This window comes from Solea senegalensis, linkage group LG8, assembly GCF_019176455.1.
Source record: "Solea senegalensis isolate Sse05_10M linkage group LG8, IFAPA_SoseM_1, whole genome shotgun sequence".
Classification (NCBI taxonomy): domain Eukaryota; kingdom Metazoa; phylum Chordata; class Actinopteri; order Pleuronectiformes; family Soleidae; genus Solea; species Solea senegalensis.
Window position 1 is genome coordinate 7,695,870 of NC_058028.1, and position 21,470 is coordinate 7,717,339.

The 21,470-nt window shown below is 44.6% G+C and overlaps 1 protein-coding gene across 6 annotated transcripts in view; it reads left to right on the forward strand.

Moving 5' to 3' along the window:
- nectin1b (nectin cell adhesion molecule 1b) overlaps positions 1–21,470 on the forward strand; it is a 142,654-nt gene that overhangs the window by 39,437 nt on the left and 81,747 nt on the right. For all 6 annotated transcript variants that reach the window (XM_044031848.1, XM_044031850.1, XM_044031851.1 and 3 more), the window contains exons 2-5: positions 12,187–12,558; positions 14,316–14,615; positions 15,210–15,327; positions 20,348–20,499. In XM_044031848.1, coding sequence (XP_043887783.1) covers positions 12,187–12,558; positions 14,316–14,615; positions 15,210–15,327; positions 20,348–20,499 — 942 coding nt within the window. The remainder of the gene's footprint in view (positions 1–12,186; positions 12,559–14,315; positions 14,616–15,209; positions 15,328–20,347; positions 20,500–21,470) is intronic.

Sequence of the window (21,470 nt, forward strand, 5' to 3'; positions counted from 1 at the left end):
GGATTATGACTCTGGAGAGCTCAGCCGTAGCGCTTGCAATTCTGCAGACCACTAACAGAGAGAGAGCGAGAGATAGGGAGGGAGGGAGGGAGGGAGGGAGAAAACACGTGGCTGAGATTTCACAAAATCTGCAATTTGTGTAACTTATGTGGAAAAGGCTTCCAGTGAACTTCAAACATCTCTTTAATGATCCGAAATCCGTTGGCAGATCTTCAGTAGGCGGCCGTGCTTTGCGCCGTTGCAAGTGATTTTACGAGGATGATCATGATGAAATTAGGTTTGAATATGGAAATACATATGTATATATCACAGTGTGTACTTTTTTTTTTGTGTGTGCGTGCAAAAGAAAAGAGAAAAAAAAAAAGAGGAAGAGGCAGGTAAGAGGTTGTTTGCAAGCCAAAGCAGCACTGTCGAAAGAAGCGAGTCCATGTTTGCTCTTAATGGAGCCATTGATCCCATGTCAATGGAGGACACACCCAGTAGGGGACTGACTCACAGCGAGGAGACAGGTGTTCGCTCGATATCTGTCCCACTTCTCTGACCTTAAAGCTTTTAATCAGCTCTGCCAGGGAGCTTGTCAATCCTGTCAAACAGTGAACAGCCCACGTTAAAGACACAGTAAGGGAGGGCAGTGTGAGGGTAAGAGCTCCAAATAATGCTCCCACAGCCCCGAGGAAAAATAACACTGCGTGCAGCGTGCAGCTTCTTCCGTCATGCGGCTCTCAGTGGGCAGACCTCGTGTGTCTTGAGGCAGCGCCTGCGTTATTATTATTAACCCTGTCCGCAGACGTTATGAATGTCCAAGTGTTAGGTGTGCACATCAGGGATTCTGAGGTACACAGCGACAGAAAGCATTCCTTCTGATGGCAGCAGAATCTCTGACATCATGGGAGCCGGTTCCTGCAGTATGTGCAGTGTAATGTTTCTCCATTAGCCAAAGTCCTGAGGGACTGACAGGGACGAAGCCGTGTTGAGTTGGTCAAACTCTCTCTCCGTTCAGTATATTAATGCAAGATTTGGCAAGTGGACTTGTCTTTTTTTTCTTCGTTCGTCAGAGGCTTTTCGAGTCAGAACCAGTTTCACTCTCGCTCGGTTATTTCACTTCTGCATTTGAAGTCCGAATTTGGAACGCTCTGGAGTTTAACTACAGAATACTTTTTAACACGGGGGGGTAATTTCCGGCGCTACTTTGATTTCGTTTAATAGCGCAGTCTGTCAGCGGAGCAGTCACAGTTACAATTTGGCCCCGGCGAAATTGCATCAAACTGCCGGATAATCTCCCGTCTCTGGCAGCTCTCATCACTATTGTTCATTTTTTTTACTTAAAGCTGCAATAGGCAGAGCTGCGAGAGAAATGGAAGTTGGAGGTTTGTTTCGAGGCTCTCTGTCCAAGCTCCTCCCACTGGATGAGCGCTTTAGATGTGACAGATGACACAAGGCAATCTCTGAAATGACCCATATATGTTATTACAGCTATTGTGCAACTCTTTCTTTCCTTTCTTTATGCCTTTCAATATTAGTACTCTCTGTTTGTGTCTCAACGTCTGGGTAAACGCCATTTTCTGACATGTTATGGACCAATCAACCGCCTTATAAATAAAGATAATAATAAAAAAGTATACCGTCATCGAAGGTATTCTGTTTTATTCAGCACTGCAGACGCGGTGAAGACTCCACCTTTATTCAAAAGCAGCAGCCCATGAGTTCATTTCCTGACAGTTTTTTTTAAATGCCCCAAGCCCACAGCCCACCCACTGTGGAGTTTTCAGATGAAACCAAGACTCAAAAGAGACTCGTTTTGTGATAGTCGATTCCCGTGTTTGATTACTTCTCCCACTCTTTCTCTGGTCAGTCACGTTACGTAGGAGTTTTCTTGCCATGCACGCCGCAAAAGAAAGCACTAAATATTTTCTCTTTTTGAGTCCTGGGTCTCTGTGTCAATACACACTGTGAGACATCTAACGACCAGTGAAGATTGGAGTAACCCATACCACCCGACTCAGCTTTCAGACTGTTCCTTTCCCCTCTCTGTGGCTTTGTGGTTCCCTACTTATGTCTCCATGCCAGCTGTTATTCTCTTGAAAGAGTAGCGTAAACTGTGCAGCTATCGAAGTGCTGTTATTTCATGTTTCTTTTAAAGCGTTCTATCGATGAACAGTATGCATGAAGATAAATAATAGCTGTCCACAATCAGCTTCCCAGCATTAGTCATTCTCCATCTACTCACAGGTATTCACCGTCGTGTCAGATACAGATGTCTCGTAATATACTCGGTAGGTTTTGATGTACAGAATGGAAGCTGACTGAACCGCGAGGGCTGTATACGATGCCGCTCGGAGCCTGGTGGGAAAGACAACACTCCCGACACAGCTGGAAAGCACATGCAGCAGAATATGAACGCGGCCCTGAGATGTGGTGAGCATTCCGACGGTTATATGTATGTGGAACATGGAGCCTTACTCGCCTTGGAAAGATAGGCTGTGGTCGTGGTTTAGGAAATAGTTGAGCCCTGGTCTCGGAGTTCTGCCGAGAACCGCGCGGATTTCGTCGAGGGTTATGATCAAAACACACATGAAAAAGGGGGGAATTTGGCAAAGGCCAGAATCCAGCATTTATGCTGAAATGCTCTCATGCAGCCAGCTCTCCCACACATCAGCATCAATCCCTTATATTTGTTTATGTTTCACATTTGTACGGCACATGCAAGGAATGCCTATTAATGTACACGCATCACTAATATGAAAGGTTATTTGAATAACATGATAAGATGGGATAAAGTGTGTGTAGCATATCGAACTTTATCAGATTAAGGAGCCGCGCACATCGTCCCTCCCGTGGTGTAAACAGGACGCTAATCCATGCCTAAATGACGTGACTGCAGGGCAAAAAATTCTAATCATATTAATTTGAAGTGAATGCCTCGTGTGTGTATACTGGTTTCTTGCAGTGTCAGGTGTCAATGCTCCTTTAGACTTTTTTGAGACACGCGCTGGTAATCGTCCTCTTGAAGACAGTAGTATATTTGAGCAAACACTGCATTTGTCCAAGTCCCATGACGATCGTGAGTCAGACACATACTAAGTGTGCTTGTTAATTGATAGCAGACTGGGGCTTCAGCCCACTGCCCACTCCAGCTGGAGTGTGAATTCCCTCTCCTATATGTTAATGGATCTGCTGTATAAATGGCCTGAGCCAGAAATGTGGGAGGGGAAAAAAAAAAAACACACTTGGTGAATAGCAGGGCTGTGTGCACATTGCCCCTGCTGTCCTGTGTATGCCCCAATCACAATTAGAGATGCACTTTGATGACAGCCGATGCCTCTATTTATTTTTTTTTCTATCTTTAATCTTTAAAAATGTATGATGTGCTCAGCATCAGGTCCTTTCAAGAGGTCAACGGAGGCTGCTGCAATAAGGCAGAATGGAAATGGAAGTATCAGGGAAATAAATTCACCAGCGACTGTAATCAAATATTGATTGTTTACTCTCTTTTCTGGGTGTAATAAGCCACTGGTCATGCAACGGTGATCCTTACTGGACCCCCACCACCACCACTCCCCCAAAGACTTTCACCCACCAGCCAGCATCAGCTGAGAAAAAAAAAAAAAACAAACAAGCAGAAGGGAAAAACAGCGGCAGGAAAAACCAATAAAGGTCAAGACAGGTCAACACAGCAAAAATAATATTGTTTGTTCTCGCTGAGTATTTCTAAAGGTTACCTGACTTGGAGTGTATGGATTTACTCCCACTTGATGTTGCTTTCTCTAAGGATCCCGTCCTCGTGTGCAGCCAGTGATTGATCATCCAGTTTCAGCGGTGTCGTTTTTGAACTCTTAATGTTGTATAATAATGTCCTGCTATCAAGCGCTTGGCACAACCATATGGACGTAGCGTAGCTTCAGCGCCACATGCAAGACTCGTCTTTTCTTGCGGGACCATAGAGCAGATGGTGTCGAGATGGAGGCCGGACTCCTTCCTGCGACGTGTGCTGGTTTCGTTTTTGCTGCCGTGGTGCTGGTTCAGGCCGAGTCACCTACACGTCACAACCTGTCCTCAACCTGTCCTGCAACGTACATATAGGTCGTTTTCTGAAAACGTGACTGTGGGTCGTTTTTTTCAAACCCCTGAAGGCGACGTAAAGGTAGTATTTTCCAACTCGAATATGCACAGATGTTACTGAGGGTAGGGTTAGGGCAAAAAAGACAGGGTTAGGTAGTAAAAATATTAAAATAGTGGTATAGTTTGGGACCGAACCATGGTCAACCGCGACTGCCGGTGCCGACAACGGTGAAGCCACTAGATACAGCGTCTAAGGCGGAAGCGGTTGCTGTTATGTATACAACCGCGAGGGGCGCATGTTTTGAAAACGTAAATATAGGTCGGAATTCCCGCATTCGACCTATATGTACGTTTTATTGGAGGACAGTCTCACACGTCACACCGCAAGACCGCTCTTGTAGATTGTGCCGTGTGAAAAAAAGAGGTTTCATGAGATGATACTCCAGGGTTTAAAAGAAACAGTTGTCATATTACGTTCACTAAGCTGTCACTGTATACCGACACTTAATGGACAGGCAGCGTGTTCCTCTCACGTAGAAAAAGTGACTGCAGAGCTGAATTGTTTTCACTCGTATGGGTTGGGTTTCGAAATCCGGTGCCAAAGTAGCGCCGGGTTTTCTTTTTTACAGTCAGTATCAGCCTGACCTGAATCAAAAGACAAATGATAATGTTTCAATGCACCGCATGTGATCAGAGACCACATCTCTTGGCAGGAGAGGCAAATATTACAGGAAGTAAAATAATGTTTCACTGCAGAAATGTTATTTTAGTGTAAAAATGGGTTTGGTTTCATTTATTTTCTGAATTCTTGCAAGAAACATACAAATCTATCTTTATATCTTTAAAACACCAGTTCAGGCACAATTTTAGAACTGGGCCCGATGACATCTAATCCTAACAATTTCACTGAGAACCTCTTTGACCTTTTGCTGCAAACCCAAAGGCCTGAAGAGACGCATGCTCCTGCAGACGTTTTTTTGTTGTATCGCTCTGCTATGTCGACTGTGTCAAACGTTAAAATGTGGACATAGCCTGTGTGTCACCCCGTGCTAATGCAGAGATTTTCACGGTAGGTGTGTCGCCCGCAGCGCCGACTCGCCTCCACTTTAATATCCTGAGTGCTGTAATCTGCTCGCCCGCGTCTGACCTGCTACGTGTCACTCTCACCGCACACCCTTCCCCTGTAACTCTTCAAAATCCCCTACATCACATTTATGAAACCCCTCCCCGTTCACACCTGCTGCCCCCAGGATTATTTTTTTACAAAACTTTTTATTTATTGATCATCCCCTTTCCTATTCCAGGGAAACATTTGCATTATTGAAAAAAACAACCAGCAGAGCTCATTCTGAGGATGTTTTGTTGACTGGTCTGTTAAAGTGCTCCCTGGTGTCTTGACTTCAGATCTGTCTGACGAATTGTATTACTGTTATTACCGCATTACTACAGCACTTTTTCCAGAGACCACATTTGAATCACACACACAGATACCTGGATCTGTTCCCCGTTTGTCTGCCACAGTTTCAGTCAAACAAGCGCAGCTGTGATAGGGGCAGTCGCTCGTGTCCTGGGCAGATAGTTGCCCTGCTCCTCTTGTTTACTGACAGTTGCGCTCTATGTGGTATCAGTGGATGATGTCATGTGGCCGCTTGGTCAGGTAACGTCACCGCTGTTTATTTTGTGTTGTTGCACCGAAACCGTGGTGGCCTTGTTTAGTTAAACTGCAGGGGGAGGGAGGAGGGTCAGAGCTCTTCAGTACTGTGTTTACACTACTCTCTCTCTCTCTCTTTCTCTCTCCCTGTCTGTAACCCTCCCCCTCTCCCCCCCCTCTCTCTGGGCCACAAGCTGTATTTTTGGCCCAGTTTCATTTGTCATTGCCATGGTCAAAGACAACTAAAACCCCAGATTACCTCTACAATATCAGAATGGAATAATAAAAAGCAGCAATTACAGCAACTCCACCAGCACTGCATGAGATATAGTTTTAGCAGAAATTGTCAGATGACAAAACAGATAAAATTAAACAAAAGAGATTCGGTGTTTTCTAGTGTTTCGTTCAAAGATGAATCCTTATCCCGCTGAACTGGGATGAGATGCTCAGTTGCAGGCGAACCGATGAATCCCCATGACATTTGAAATGCCTTAAAGCAGCTCATGGGGTGCGCCCGTGTGTGTGTGTGTGTGTGTGTGTGTGTGTGAGAGAGAGTGTAGGCTCACGTTGCCTCAGAAACACAAGGATGCAGCTACATTAGGTGAGAATGTGCCGCGTACGCTCGACTGGACGCCGTTATGCACTGCCAACCTGAAAGTTGTAATTTTAGATCCCCGGTAGAAAACGCGCACATCACTGTGTTGAGGCACTCAGTCATTACGCGTCTCTGTCTCGCCTCAAACAAACAACCGTTGGGAATATTTCCGATGAACCGCACAGCGCGTTTTCGTGGAGCTACTCCAGAGCATCCATTTTCTGGCGCTTTATCCTCCACGTGAGGGTCGCCGCGGGGTGCTGTGCCAATCTCAGCTGACATAAGGGGCGACAGGCGGGACACACACTGGACAGATAGAGACAAAACAAACATCCACTCTCACATCTACGGACAATTTAGCAGATTGTGAAGTTGCCTAACATAATATATTCCTGAAAATCCTTAAAGGAATACTTCACCGATGTGGATTTGGCTTTGTATTACTAGAATATGGGGTAGTATTTTTTAAAAATTGTGCTTCCAAACCTCAGTTTCAACACCTTCATTCTTTTTTTGGCCCGAGGCTTGAAACTGCAACGCTAATTCCCACTCGTAGAGGGACGGGACCTCATTCCCAGAATGTAAACAGTGTCCGCCATCTTTGCTAACAGCTACGCTAACAGAAAAGAAGGAAGACATTCCTCAACTCAGGGGAAACTGAGGTTGTTCAAAAATGCTACGTCTGTTCTAGTAGTACAAAGCTAAATTCAAACCGGCGAAGTATTCCTTTAACATTTACAGTGCAGCAGATGTTGCATTGTCCTCAATGAATGAGTGCGTTTCAAACTTTGAACCCGATAGTGAAGAAAAGGTTCCACTAACCATCTGTTCCACTGGGGTTTCGCCAGCCTTTGCAGTTCAGTGTTTGCACGGGGAGACATAGGGTAAAGAGTGCCGCTTTGGCAGGTACACTGTTTACCCAGGAGACTCGAGCACCGTCCAACAGTGTCTGAGTGTAGATTAAAACAAACTCCCTGCCCTTTTAAAGCGAATGGCCACAGTCAACCATGAGCTACATTAAACGTAGTATATAGATACTCCTGCTAAATAAAGTGCCCGATCTGGATGTGTTAAAGCCTCCACACGATGAAATAGCTCCCCGTGTTGTACCGTGATTTATTTTGTCCGGCATTTGAAAAGCACTTATGTCTCGACATAACATACTGTCAGCGAAACACCGCTGCTTGAGCTCTGAGAAGTTGCTGAAAACCCAATAAAAATATTCCACCAGGAGAATAAACAATTAACTAATGGGCGGGTTTTAATGTGTGTGTGAGGGACACAGAGAGAGAGAGTGTAAGAGACGATTTCGACTCCCAAAACACACCATGTGTGGTCATGAATAAGAAAACCGAGAGGCCTGTGCCATTGCCGTGGGAACTGGGGCTACATTAAACAGTCATTATCCCGAATGGTTCGAGCCAGCACTATCCCACTTAAGTAACAATCGAGTTTTCATATCAAGCATGAGGAGATGATGTGCCTTAATAAGATTAGCTCAAAAGTAGCATTTCTCATGGCGTTTTTACGTCTGGAAAAGCATGCGTGTCGCAGTCCATTCACAAATATAATGACGGGCCAGAGTGCGGCGTGGGCGATGCCACCAAAAAAGTCATTATCAATAGAAATGTGATCTTTATTGAGTGGAAGTCAATATTCAATTGTTATTAAATATAATGTATTTAGATAATTATGGTTACTTTTCATTGTTCATTCATTCTAAATTGAACGCTATGATCGGACAGATTCACAGAGGACTGAGTCCAGTCAAAATAGAAGCTCCTCATCCCGGAAAAGTGACAAAAAAAAACCCCCCGTAACGACACTGCATCGCTCGTTTTCTGTCTTTGTCAGTGATGCTGAGCTGTCAGTGGCGGCTGACAGTGTGCCAAGTTGCCCCGGTGCTGCGTTAAAAAGAGGATATTAGCAAGTGCCTCTTTCTAAAATATGCATTCAGTCCTATTAAATCTTTGCCTCCCTCACTGTGCTGCAGCATGATGTGAATTATGCTGAACTTTGTTTGACTCAGCCACAAATGGATATTTCTTGGACGAGCGTGGCCAGAGTAAGGGTAAACGAGCCAATAATTGTCTTTTGAAATATGGTTGGGTCTTGGCCAGTTTAGCTGAAAAAAAAAAAAGCCAATGCTGTTACATATCCATTACGAGATGAGCTGCCAAATAGCAGTTGTTTTATGGAAAAGAAGCTTAAGGAAACGGTGCCTTGGTTTTCAATTTAGGGTTTTATGATGGTGTTTTTCTGTTATCTGTGAAGCAAGGTCTGGTTCAACATTATACAAAATCATATCTGGGAGTAAGCAGATGAATGGATGTTGTGAATTTTGTATTGAAACCATAATAGCAAGTCGAAATGAATCCAGTTTTGTTTTCCCACCAGGGTAATAAAACCTCTGATGACTGACCGAGGCACATTTATTCAGCTTGTATATTTAGAACAAGACCGCCCTGCAGTTCTGATACTGTCTGCACACGATAGGAGAGCTATTGGACTGAATGTTGGCTGTTGTTTGGTGCAGTGTGCGCCCTGCGTTGTCCCGTGAGCCATATGTAAACAACACAAAAGTGTATGCTTTTCCTTGCCACCTGACAGGCCAGATCTTATTACAGTTCTGTAAACATTTCACTGGCCAGGCCTTGGGAGTCTCTTGCTATCAGTGCACGGCCAGACGGTACAGCAGCTGTTATAATGGTGCCCCTGATGTCCTCCTCCATCCAAATCACTTCACCTGGACTGAATCAAGCCACTCTTTTTTTTTTCTTTATATTCTGCCAGCTTGGGTTTACTTTCTGCTTTTGTTTGTAATGCCTCTCCTTCCAGAAACGGGGCTTCTCTCTCCACTGGCACCTCTCAAGGCAGTGTCTAGCCTCAGGTGTATTATGGGATGACTGCCCCCTCAGTCACCCTCTTGTCAGTGTGGGAACAAAGCAGCAGCAGCAGTTCACGCCATGACACTGGCAAGCCTCAATCCCACAGCACAAATACAAACCTGCCCGAAGCTCCGCCTTCGCCTTCATCTCCCTCTCCGTCTCACTACTTCTGCACTTTTGCCTTTTTTGTTCCCCCCCCCCGTGTCACTGGATCCCGTTACCCACACACAAAATCCACCCTCATAATGCCCCTTGCATGTTTTGTGGCTCAGTTCTTCTATAACTTCGCTGCTCTGTGGTTTAGCCTGTAATTAAAGCTTTACTGTGTGCTCAGCCAAGGACTCCACCGGTCCTTGAATGAAAGGGGTCCCCATGGGTGCCCCTGGTCCTTCACAGAGGGGCTCTGCAGTTGCATAATTATGCCTATATTCCTCTGGTTTCCATTTGCACTATAGCTGCTGTTTGTTTGGTTCAGTCCGAGTGGGGGGGGGGACGAAGAAGGGGCTGCAGCTTTGCCTGAAGCCAATCCCTGCCACTATTGTTTTAGTGCTCAAGTGGGTGAAGTCTATCCAGGTACATATTTATGAGTTTTTACAGCCCGTCTCTCCCCTGCGCACACGCTCCCCCACTTCACTCCAACATAAGATTAAACTTTAACTAGTGTTGTCACACAGTAAATTGTCTTTTCTATTTCCAAAAAAAAAAAAATAAAATAAAATATCGCACTATAGCTGCCACAACTGGCAATCTGAAGCGTTATAAAATAAAATGGGGTACAGCGTTGCCCTGAGGTGCGCGGGGACACAGGTGTTTCTCACGGTGCACATGAGAAGGTTGTCAGTCCTCCCTGTCAAACTGTATTAGTAAATCAATCTGTCATCTTTTTCGAATCGTACAAGTTTAAATCTCTATGAGAAGTATCTTTGCTGAAGTGAAAGCGGGTGTGCACTCCGTATCTGGAAAAAGGTTGTCACATTGTTTGGTTTTTTTTTTCAAATATAATTTGATGTTGGCGGCAAAGGTTACGCTTGAGTGAGCGCGTAGGATAGAAATCACATATCTCCCGTAATGCGCTGCTCTGCTGTGAGGGATGGAAACGGATTACATTGTTCATCTTAATGGTCCTCCAGCTGTAATCTCCAACCACTATTTCCTCTCTTCATGCATGTGTTGTGTCCCAGTGTCCTTCGGCCGACTATCTCCTCTTTTTAAAAGGAGATTTTTCATAGCGGAGAGGCTGCTGCTGCCGCTGCTGCTTAGATGGCGCTGACAACCCGCACGCACATTACTCGTCCATCCTCTCTCCGCTTCGCATTCCTGTGTCGTAGAAGATAGACTGCAGCAGATATTGTATTCAGTGGGTGTAGACATAAATGGATCTCTCTCATGTGTTCTTACACATTTTAAAGCCCCCTGTAGAAATTGTATCTCTGAATGTCGGGATTATTCATCATCGTGATGCAGTTAGACTGCGTTAAAGAGCTTCTCAGTGTGTGGTGAATGCATGCAGGGCCCACTTCTCCACTTGGGGCCACGGCATATTTTCCTCTCTGTTTATGACTTGATTTACTGGTGGCTTTGTGAGTCCGCTGTGATTAACGGAAGAAGTCAGTCTTTCTTCCTGTCCACGGCAGATCATTACGGCAGCGTGTAAATACAAGTGTAGTCGGGAGGGGGGGGGTCGTCCGGCCAGGAAACGCTTCATCACCAGAGCTCACCTGGAAAGTAACATAAATCAGAGCGTGAGATAACAAAGATGTGTCAGAAGACAACAGGATGCTCGAGCCCTGCAGACATTCAGTGGCACATCTGCTCAGACTGAGGTCATTTCAGACCCCAGGTCAAGTGTGGATGAGAGTTGCTCTCACAGAAGCACAGCAGCAGTCAGTGTTGGAGCTAATTATAGAGCTTTGTTTTAAAGTTGTGAAATAACCTTTAATAAACCTTAACCTTTTAAGTCTCTTTTTGTAGTATCAGTATAGTATACGTTAGTATGCGTAAACCGGACAAGCGTCAGCGTCTGTGTCAACGAATGTAATGAAATCATGAATTCACTCCCCAATCATTCACTGATTCCCCTAATTACTGACAAGGAATTCAAAAAGTGTCATCAGTTCACGCAGCCGATCCTTTCAGTTCCACATGAAAGCGAGTTGTCGGTCACGAGTATCTAATTAAAGGATGTAAACTGCTAATCTGTGGCCATAGAATACATCAAGTTTACACTGCAGTGTAGCATTAGGTCACTGTGAGCATGACAGTCTAAACCAGAGGCCAGTTAACAGGAAGTTTACAGTACTAATTGACTCTTTGGCTACTTAAGTCCTCACTGACTTAGATAACTAAGAGAGGGGCATAATTGCTGAGGGTTCTTTTTGTTTTTTTTATATATATATAGTTAATGTGTGTGTTCTTATTGTTTCATGTGCTTACACAGGGACTCCACATTGTTTCTGTTAACAGGAGCTCCAGGCAGTCGTCGAGGTATTTGAGAGTAAAAAGTAATTAAAATTACAATGGCCTAGCTGGTGTGTTGCCGGGTAGGTTGGAGGAGAACACAGCAGACGACGGCTTGGCTCCAGCTCACTGCCCTTGTACGCGTTCATTAGTGATGCATTGGTTCTCGCTCGGCCCTCCCATCTCATCAGAAACGGCACCCTCGGTGACAAAGACAGGGTTGTATAGATGTGCCCATTATGTTAATAACAACTCGGCCAGCTTTTACTCGCAGCCACCGCCGCGCAGCGACTTTCGCCGCTGATGTATAGGGAGCAGACGGTGCTTCTGTGGCATAAGGCGAGTCCGTGGCCAAGTCTTGCGAATTGACTGCGAGTGCCGTGCGTGCATGTACTACTTAGGAGGCTGAATTGACTTCTTGACTTTCAGCGCATGCACTTGCTATTGAATGGAGTGCTTTGCTTGGCCTTGGACACCTGTTAATCGTAATTAAATGTTTTCTCTCTCCCTCTCGCTCTCTGTGTTGTTGAATCTAGGTGGCAATGGACAAATGGTACAGATGGATCCCAGTAAGTCCGGATTTGTGGGTTCACAAGTGGAGCTGCGCTGCATTTTCATCAACAGCAACCCCCCGGTCAAGATCTCCCAAGTCACCTGGCAGAAGTTCCTCAACGGCACCAAGCAAAACGTGGCCATAGCCAACCCGGCCCTCGGCGTGTCCGTCCTGCCGCCCTTCAAGGAGCGGGTCAGCTTCAAGCAGGCCGCGGTGCGCCACCGCACGCCCTCACTGGAGGACACCACCATTGTGTTCTCCAACCTGCAGCTGTCCGATGAAGCGGCCTACATCTGCGAGTACACCACGTTCCCCGCCGGCAACAGAGAGAACATGGTCAACCTCACTGTATTTGGTAAGTACTGGCAACAATCAAAGTGAAAATATTCCTCAGTGTCTGTATTTTTGAAGGGCAAAACTACCCTGATCTTGTGTTTCAGCAACCCAAGACCCACTGAGTTGATGATAGCAGTTAAATCGCAGTTCTTTTTTAGTTCTCTGTCTCTGATTTATGTTCATTAAGGCCGTGTGCAAACCCTTTGAATTTAAGAGTTTTGTAACCTCTTTTCAGCCCAGACTGACATTTTTTTCCTCCTCTAGTGAGGAAGTTATCATCTTTAAAAGTCACACCAAGGTTGTCAGCAACTTTTATTTGACATTTATACTCAGGAAATACTGTTCGCCTATGCAAAGTCACATTTCCATGGGCTGTAAAAGCCTGAATGCTGTGTTTTCTTTTGTGACACGGCATTATCCCGTGGAATTTCCTCAGTCCACTCAGGACAAAGGAGAACTCCAAACCTCCACTTCCTCCAAAGAATTCAAAACCACTAACACTGGGGTTGCATGTTGTTTTCTCACTGGACGGCGGTGAGATGAAATTGGATGACTGTGTGAGGGAAAAGTGTATCTACATTTAGGGCGGCGATGTGAAGATCTAAAGACCACATGCCTTGGTCAATCACTTATTCCTGACAGGTCTAAGTCCCTGCATGTTGTGGAACAAAGATGGATTGCGCAGATCGGATTGCGTGAACATTACAGTGAATGAAGCTTGTTTAACTTTGAGCCAAGTAAATATAAGGATTATCCACTTCTACGTCTTTAAATCAAGTTGCCACTGGCTCGATGAGGATCCACTGTGATGAAAAACGCCCAAATCTGCCCCGTGTCTCCTGAGCCCTCAGTGAAACGCTTGTCAGGTACAATGGAAACTGCTCTGACTGCACGGTGCGCTCATATCCACAAGGCTCTCCTTCCATACTTAGGAATGAAATGGAAAATACTTTTTGACCGATTCCTAACGTGATGATTGAGGTCACGTGCCATTTAACACCGTTCCGTTTTCACCCACATGGCTTTTATTAAAAGAAGGTGGTGGTGGGGGTTTACCACAGAAAGCAGTCAATAAAAATGGCAGGTGAGACGGAAATCAATGAGGCCACTTCAGGTTGTGTAATTTGGCTTGAAATGCAGACGTAGATTGTCTTGGAGAGAGGCAGATTTTGAAAAGGCTGTTTGTCGACTTTGATTCGAGATGTAATTAAACTTTGAGTGTCGCCTTGTTTTTATAACATCCCGGTAAAGTAAAGACACTTGGCTTGAGTAGTCCTTGTTGCCAGAGCTTCTTGTCAGCTCTGAGTCCTCCTTTTGTGTCACTGAGCCTCTCAGGACTTTCTTACCCTTCTGTGGCTCAGTGAGCGCTCAGAACCTGTGTGCAGATAACCAACTGGCAGCGTTCAAAGAGGCCACTTCATCACCTATTTCTTTCACTTGTGCACTTGCTTAATCCTGCCTTTTGATGTACTAAGATTAGATTCTTAATTGGCAACTCACAGAGGATTCAAATTGGATGACTCTGCTTTTTGGTAGATAAGCGGCTTCTGTGTCTGTGAGAGCTTTGAGGCAGGAAGGAAGTAAACTTTGTCCTGTTTGAGAAACATCACTGTTTTTTTATCTCGGCAGTTTAGTTGAACTTACCTCAATCTGTAGCTTTAAATTCTAAAGCTGGCTATTGCTGAATTATACCAAATGAGACATTACAGAGAGACTGAAACTGAAAGAAAGGGAAAAAAAAAATGGTATATTTCATTAATGTGATTTTCTCTACAGCTCGTCCTATGACACGTTTGAGCTTGACGACGCCCACCATCGTGGCTAGGGGTCAGAAACGCAAGATGACCGTTGCCACGTGTGTGTCAGCCAATGGCAAACCCCCGAGCGTGATCAAGTGGGAGACCAGGCTGAAGGGCGAGGCCACTTTCCAGGAGGTTCGCAACCAAAACGGGACGGTGACAATACGCAGCAACTACGTGGTGATACCGAGCCGCGAGACCCACAAGCAGAAGCTCACGTGTATCGTGACGTACCGGGAAGAAAGGATCACGGACAGCGTGGTGCTCAACGTCCAATGTGAGTAAAGATGCATTGTCGTGTTGTCGAGTGAGCGTCCGTCAGTGCTCGCAAAGCAAACAGATGTGTGATCTCGTTCGCCTAGATGTTGTGTGACATGTTGCAAACACCTTTGTTTACAGTAAACCAGATCCTCTACCAAACACATTTGAGAATCTAATCTTGTTTTTGAAGAATCATACACACAAATAAGCCGGAGTGTGCACAATTATTATTATTTTTTTTACATATACGTGAATATTTCTTATTGACAAGTCGTTTAGAGAAATCGAGTACCGACACATTTCGTCATGTTAATCAGTTTAAAGGGGGTTTTTGAAACATGACATTTCAATATTTCATCATGTTTGATCATATATACACATTATAATCTGGGTTATTTCAATCTAGTGAAGAACAAATCACTCAAAACAGAAGTCTAGCATAAGCTGATTCAATATGATTTACATGGTGCTGAATTTATTATTAGTTATTATGGAATTGCTGATCAACAACACCAGAAATCTGTTGCCTACCCCAGCTTTAACTGGAAGGAGTTGTTATTTTACAGCATTTGTGTTGCATAACTCACATCCTCGAGTCTTCTTTTTCCAGATGAACCCGATGTAAAGATTGAGGGGTTTGATGGAAACTGGTACCTGAACCGTCAGAACGTTCAGCTGACCTGCAGGGCTGACGCCAACCCCCCTGTCACTGTCTACCAGTGGAAACTGTAAGTGTGAACAAACCTTTTCCCTTCAAGAATCTAAAGCTGTGCTGTTTCTCTCACTTCAGCTTTTCTAACTTAAAAAGATGTTTTTTTGAAAGGCTTCATAAAACACAGTTAGGGTTCTAGTTATGGAACGCCGTGGCCTAATGGAGACATTTCTTTTTGTAATATTGGTTTTAAGGCATACCTATAAAACAAAGTCATCTACAAAGATAACAAAAAAAAAAACAAGAAACAAGAAAAACACCAACTTCCTTCATCCTCTCCCGAAATGTGTCTCAGTTTATTTGTATGTTTACACGTGATGGAGATAAGACCAGGACCTGAGGCAGAGCACAATGGGCCCATTACAACGGCAACACACACCCGTATCTGCTTGATGGTCACTGATACTGGGAAATGAACGCAAACAGAACCCAGTTTGCTTTGCTTTGCTTGTGTGTGTGTGTGTGGGGGGGGGTGTGTTCCTTTGTAGTCTGCCGACCAGCATACAGATATAGGGGTAAGAAACCGTCATTGATGGTGCTGTTGTGTTCTCTCGGGGGGGGTTGAGGAGGCAGCGGCTTGTCCCTGACACACAGGGCAGACGGTTGGAGCTGACGCTGGAGCAGGAGCTATGGATTAGGCTGGCATACCGCAGGCCTGACATCAGTGTTTTTTGCCTCGGAGATCATCACTGCAAATGCACAAGCCAGAACAGCTACAAACATGTTGTGCGGGGGCCCCTGGGAACCGCAGAATAACCCCGGGGTCGATCTGTTCGGAGTGACAGCATGACGATTGTGGTCATATGGAAATAATGCAGTTTAAATTCTATGCATATGACATGAGTGTACAATTGGTTGCTGTCATTTTCACTGATCAAACCTTTTTACTTAATTTGGATGAAAAAAAAAAAAAATTGACGTGAAGCTCTTTGAATATAAAGCATCTTTTCTAAGCATGGGACTTTAGATTTGCTGAAATTAGGAGATAAGTGCAGCAATTTGTTCTGTAATTGCTCAGCGAAGGTTGATTCGTGAATGGTGTTGAGTGGATGCGGATTAATAGACCATTGTTCGCTTGTTGTGTCTTCTTGACAGTTCATGGTTCCACTGTTAGACTTTAATGAGCCCTCTCTTTTGTCTCATGCATTGGCGATGGTAGATTCCAGGGCCAAAACAGTGCTAAACACACAACAGCAGAAGACAAAGACAAGCTATAGAGAAGATTTGTTTGTTTGGTATCACTCGCAGAAGAGACGGGAGGGGGGCAGGAGGAGGTGGTCTGATGAGATGTGATCTGAAAAGACGAGGGCACTGTGCTGACAGATAGGAGGGGACGGCCATGGCTGGACCCAAAAATGAGATGCCAAATCCGCTATGAAGGTTCCCCAGGGCTCCTCTGTAGAGGTCAGTGCAGGACTGTGACAGAACAATCCGGAACAGGCCGGCAGAGTTGCGTCACACTGAACCGCAGACACACACTTGTTTAAAGAGCCACCAAACCCACCGTCATTGACACAAATCCTCTTATGAATTATAGTATGTAGTTTTTTTTAAATTGTCGATGAGTCTGTGGATCATGCATGTTTTTTTTTCATTTCAAATTCTGATTGTGCAAGCTGAAATTGTAAATCGTTAGAGGTAGATAGTTTGCACTTTATGCATCGTTAATAAACAATAATAGACAAGTGCTATGCACTGTACTGCAAGTTATAGATGCTGTTACTACTGTCACTGCTCATTATGGCAAAATTCTTAGAACACATTAGGTTTCAAAGCAATTTCTCAAAATGGGTCAATGTGAGAAGTTGTTGTCACAAATAACAAATAAGATTTTGAAATTAATGTTTAATGTATTTATAGTTTAATTTATCTGCATGAAAAATCATATATATGTATGTATACGTACATATATATGTGTATGTATATATATATATACATATATATATGTATATATATATATATGTGTATATATATATGTATATATATATATATATATATATATACACAACCACACAGCAGCAGTATTGTTGTTATTCTGGCTGTTTACTGAATAATTACCTCAAACTCTGCTTTAATTAGCTTGATTACTTATTTCGGTTGTTATAATGCAATTCTATTAATCATGTTTATTAAAGTCCAGTTGAGTTTCTCGGTTATCATTAGCTGTGGATGAAATGCTTAAGTTAAATGTCTGTCTGGGCCTCGGTGCGCCATCCATGTCCAGATCAACACCAGAGAGGCGATTCTTTCAACTGCTCGTCACCTTATATGAATCCTAGGTTTCACACGTCATATTAATAACGTGTAATAACTTAATGAAGGGACACAGCGAAGCACATATTTGAGCCCGAACGTGTACATGCTGTACAAACCCACCGCATTAACCTCATTCGCGTGTAAATGGGTCACTGACATGACTGTGCTAAGCTTGGAATATGAATATTTAATTGTTCACAAACATATTTTTATTCATCTTCAACTGGAATTATTCCCGCTCAGTCCAATTCCATCGCATCGACAGAGCTGATGTGTTTGTACTCTTCCAGTCACACTTGCACTGGAGTAATTAATGCAAAATGCGCAGGTATTACATGCACTCACTGTGCTCACTTGCATGTATTTAGTTGTCGGGGGTTTGGTAGAATCCCCATTGTTTCATTCTAGCTCCAGGTCGTGCTTTGTTGTGAATATTAATTGACCATGTGAATTTTTAGCAGCGGCACTCATGAACTGAATACATATTGGCTATGCTAACGGAATAAAATCCAGTGTTAAACATTCAACAAAACAAATGTTTAATTAAAGACACAGTCCTTCTATTTATTTATGTATTCATTATATTCAAGTTTATACAATTAGTTTGGATTGTTATTGTCTTGTTTTTAGACCTGAGCATGAGTACAATTTCACATACTGGCCTTTATTATGCATTTATACTGTACGTAACGTACGTGTTACAGGCATTCACATTCAAAGCCTTTTTCCACATACAGCAGAATGTATTGATTCTGTGTCGCCCACATCTGCACACGCACACGGAGCGGCTCGTCATCAAAGGATCTGCATCACTCTCTCGCTGTTTGTTGGCCCCTCATTTTGCTTTCCCTCTGGCTCGTCTCTCGCACACACACACACACACGGACACACACGTACATCACACACTCAGATGTCTCGCACAGCTGCAGACATCTCTGGATGCTTCCCGAGTCTGCGGTAAATCACAGTTTGGTCGTCTTCCATTCCTGTAGCAAATCAATTGGACTTTTCAGAGACGCTACAAAAGGTAACCGGTTACTGACTCGTGACATAATCGCTGAGCGTGGTCGACAACGCTGCATTGTGTTTGATCTTCACCTGCGGGCGCGAAAAAAATACTCTGGACTTGCACTGAAAGTTGTCCGTTTCCTTTTTTTATGACAGATGTGTTAAGAGATAACTCGTCACAGTGTTTGGTGAGGCTGAAGTGCTTCATTGTTAGTGTAAGGCTGTAAAGATATTGCCCGTGCACTGTTGTCTCATTTTCCTCTCACTGTAACAAATGGTGCATTACCTTGCTTTTAATGTCCCCTCACACACAAGTGGAGGTGGTGTTTTCACCCATATCTTGTTTGTTTGTTGTTGTTGTTGTTTATTTGCTGGATTACAAAAAAAAACGTATACTTTGTGAAGGGGTGTCCATAAGAACTAAGCTGACAAACCCTGGTTAAGATCTGGATCAGGGGGTCAATCCAAGAGCTAGTGAAGTTCTAATGCTGTACTGACATGGATGCATTACAACAGCTTACCTTTCAGAGCCACATCGCCCCCAAATACCCCAGCACAGGGTTAGAGATAATCAATGGTAATCAAATGGCTTTTATGTGCAAAAAACAAGGCAGTGATATTTGTATTGGACAAAGTACACTCAATAGACAGCTTGTTGCTATGGCTTTTGCGAATCGGACATGATAAGACACATGCTCGCGTACCTTCTGAAAGCCAGAGGACGAAACTACGATTGTTGGTTGTCGTGACGCTCGTGCCGGTACCGTGCGGCAAGCGCATCCATCATCAGTCGTTTAAACGACACACACACGTGTGTGTGTGGTCTGCGAGTCTTGGTTGACTTTAAAGGGACTGTCAGTTTTGGTCTCTTAAAACTACCAGAATGGCTCAGTGGAGCGCAGACCTCCGCCAAAAGCCTGTCGCCAACACTTAGCAGCTCTCCACCATCAGACCAGAGGACGACTCAGTTTTATCACTGTCGTGTTTGCAGCTCTGCTTAGGCTGGATCCATTCAGAGCGGCCGATGAAGCTTGTCGAGGGAAGGCAACAGGAAGTGGCTAATTGCCACGAAATTTAATACCTTTTTTCTCAGCCTTCGGGCTCCATAAAGGGGGTCTAGGTAATAGAATGGAGGGGTTTTGTTCTCGGGAGCTGTGACCTCAAAGTGTACTGACCTGATCAAAGGACACGAGCGGGTTTGAACGCGGCAGTGATGGTGAACCATGAAGACAAACACCTCAGGCAGGAGTAACAGGCTCCGCTTCTCATTGTCAGCCCCGGCATTTGATAGATTCTGCATTCACCGCTTCATCAGCTGCCTCTCCTGACAGCCCCCGTGAGTTTTGAGTTCAGCCATGTGAGGCGTGCTGCAGTTGAGGAGCTAGAGCTTTATTGCACACACACACACACACACACACACACAACCCCCTCCCTGTTTTGTATTCCATATGCCAAAAAAAAAAAAAACATGTGTCCTCAGGCGTCAGATATTTCTTACCTGTTTGGACCTGCTGGGATTCCCTGTCCTCATAATTTTGTTTGGACTTGATGGATGATGGCTGAAATACAGCACTGTCAAATATCCCTGGTATTTATCTCAGCCCAACAACATGCACATCCAGGTTTGTTTGGCACTGGAGACTGTGTTTTTCATGTGCTTTGAATTGCCTCGCTGCTTCTGGGAGAGTGATTTTCTTTTTTTTTCTCACTGTGGTCTCGTGTAATTCTGCCTTATGGCGTCTGTATTATTGCATCTGTCTCTTTCTCTACAGCTTGAATGGCTCCCTGCCCACTAATGTGGAGATCAAGAACAACACCCTGTTCTTCAAGGGGCCGGTGACCTACGACCTCGCTGGCACGTATGTCTGCGACGCAACCAATGGAATTGGGACCCGTACTGGCAGCGTGGATCTCAACATCACAGGTAGGTTCATTGACGCAGGACTTTAAGCCTTTTCTTTCCACGCTGGATGCACATGGTATTGTACATGCCTGCTGCAGAGCTGCCATTTCTGTGTTTTCTATATTTGCTATGACAATGGCCGTGTACTCGACTAAATGTCGAGGGTGTGACGCTGCGATGTGCACAAACACAAATAATGGATTCATTTGGATAAGAAGTGGCTCACACAGTGGCTGCTGCGAAATCCTAACATGGGTGTCAAAATGAGAAGGCGACAAGTTGTTTGCACGTGTGCGGCTCATGCATCTGCTGTGGCAACGTCATCTGGCATGGCTTCTTGCAATCAATACAGTACCCCGCGAAATGCTCGCGTCGGGGGAACGCCGACGGATTCGTTTAGCCAACAATCGTGCACAAAGCGGGTGACGGCCGCCGATCAGCTGTGTTTTCCTGATGCGGTTCACACCTGATCTGTCTGAGCGGCTCCCCGCTGCACCGAGAGCTCCACACATGTGGCGACAAACAGAACAGCATCTCCACACATGTGTGGGAGGGAGTGCTGTAAAGCGCCGTCTATTATTAGCAACGGAGGTTAACATCAAGGGAAATGGCAGTTTGAGGCGAGGGTACTGTATTGATGATTGTTGGCTTGCATTGTGCTCTCACCTGTCTCCAGCCCTGTGCTCTTTTGTCTCCTCTTCTCTCTCAACTTCTGTCTAATTCTGTGGGGGAATAAAACAAAAAACACTGAACAAAACTGACTCAGTTCCCTCTGCATTATACACAACTGCTGGTTCATATCCATAGGGGATACTTTTTTTGCCCCTCATTGCAATGTATATCAGATCTGACCCTGCTGTACATTCTACTAATGTGGGGATCTTCTATTGGTACCAGCTGTGTGTGTGTGGTAGTGTGGTACTGGGATACTGTCACAGTTTTGGTCTGGTCACACTGGAAAGACTTCTTCATGCGGCTTGGTTTCTGGGAAG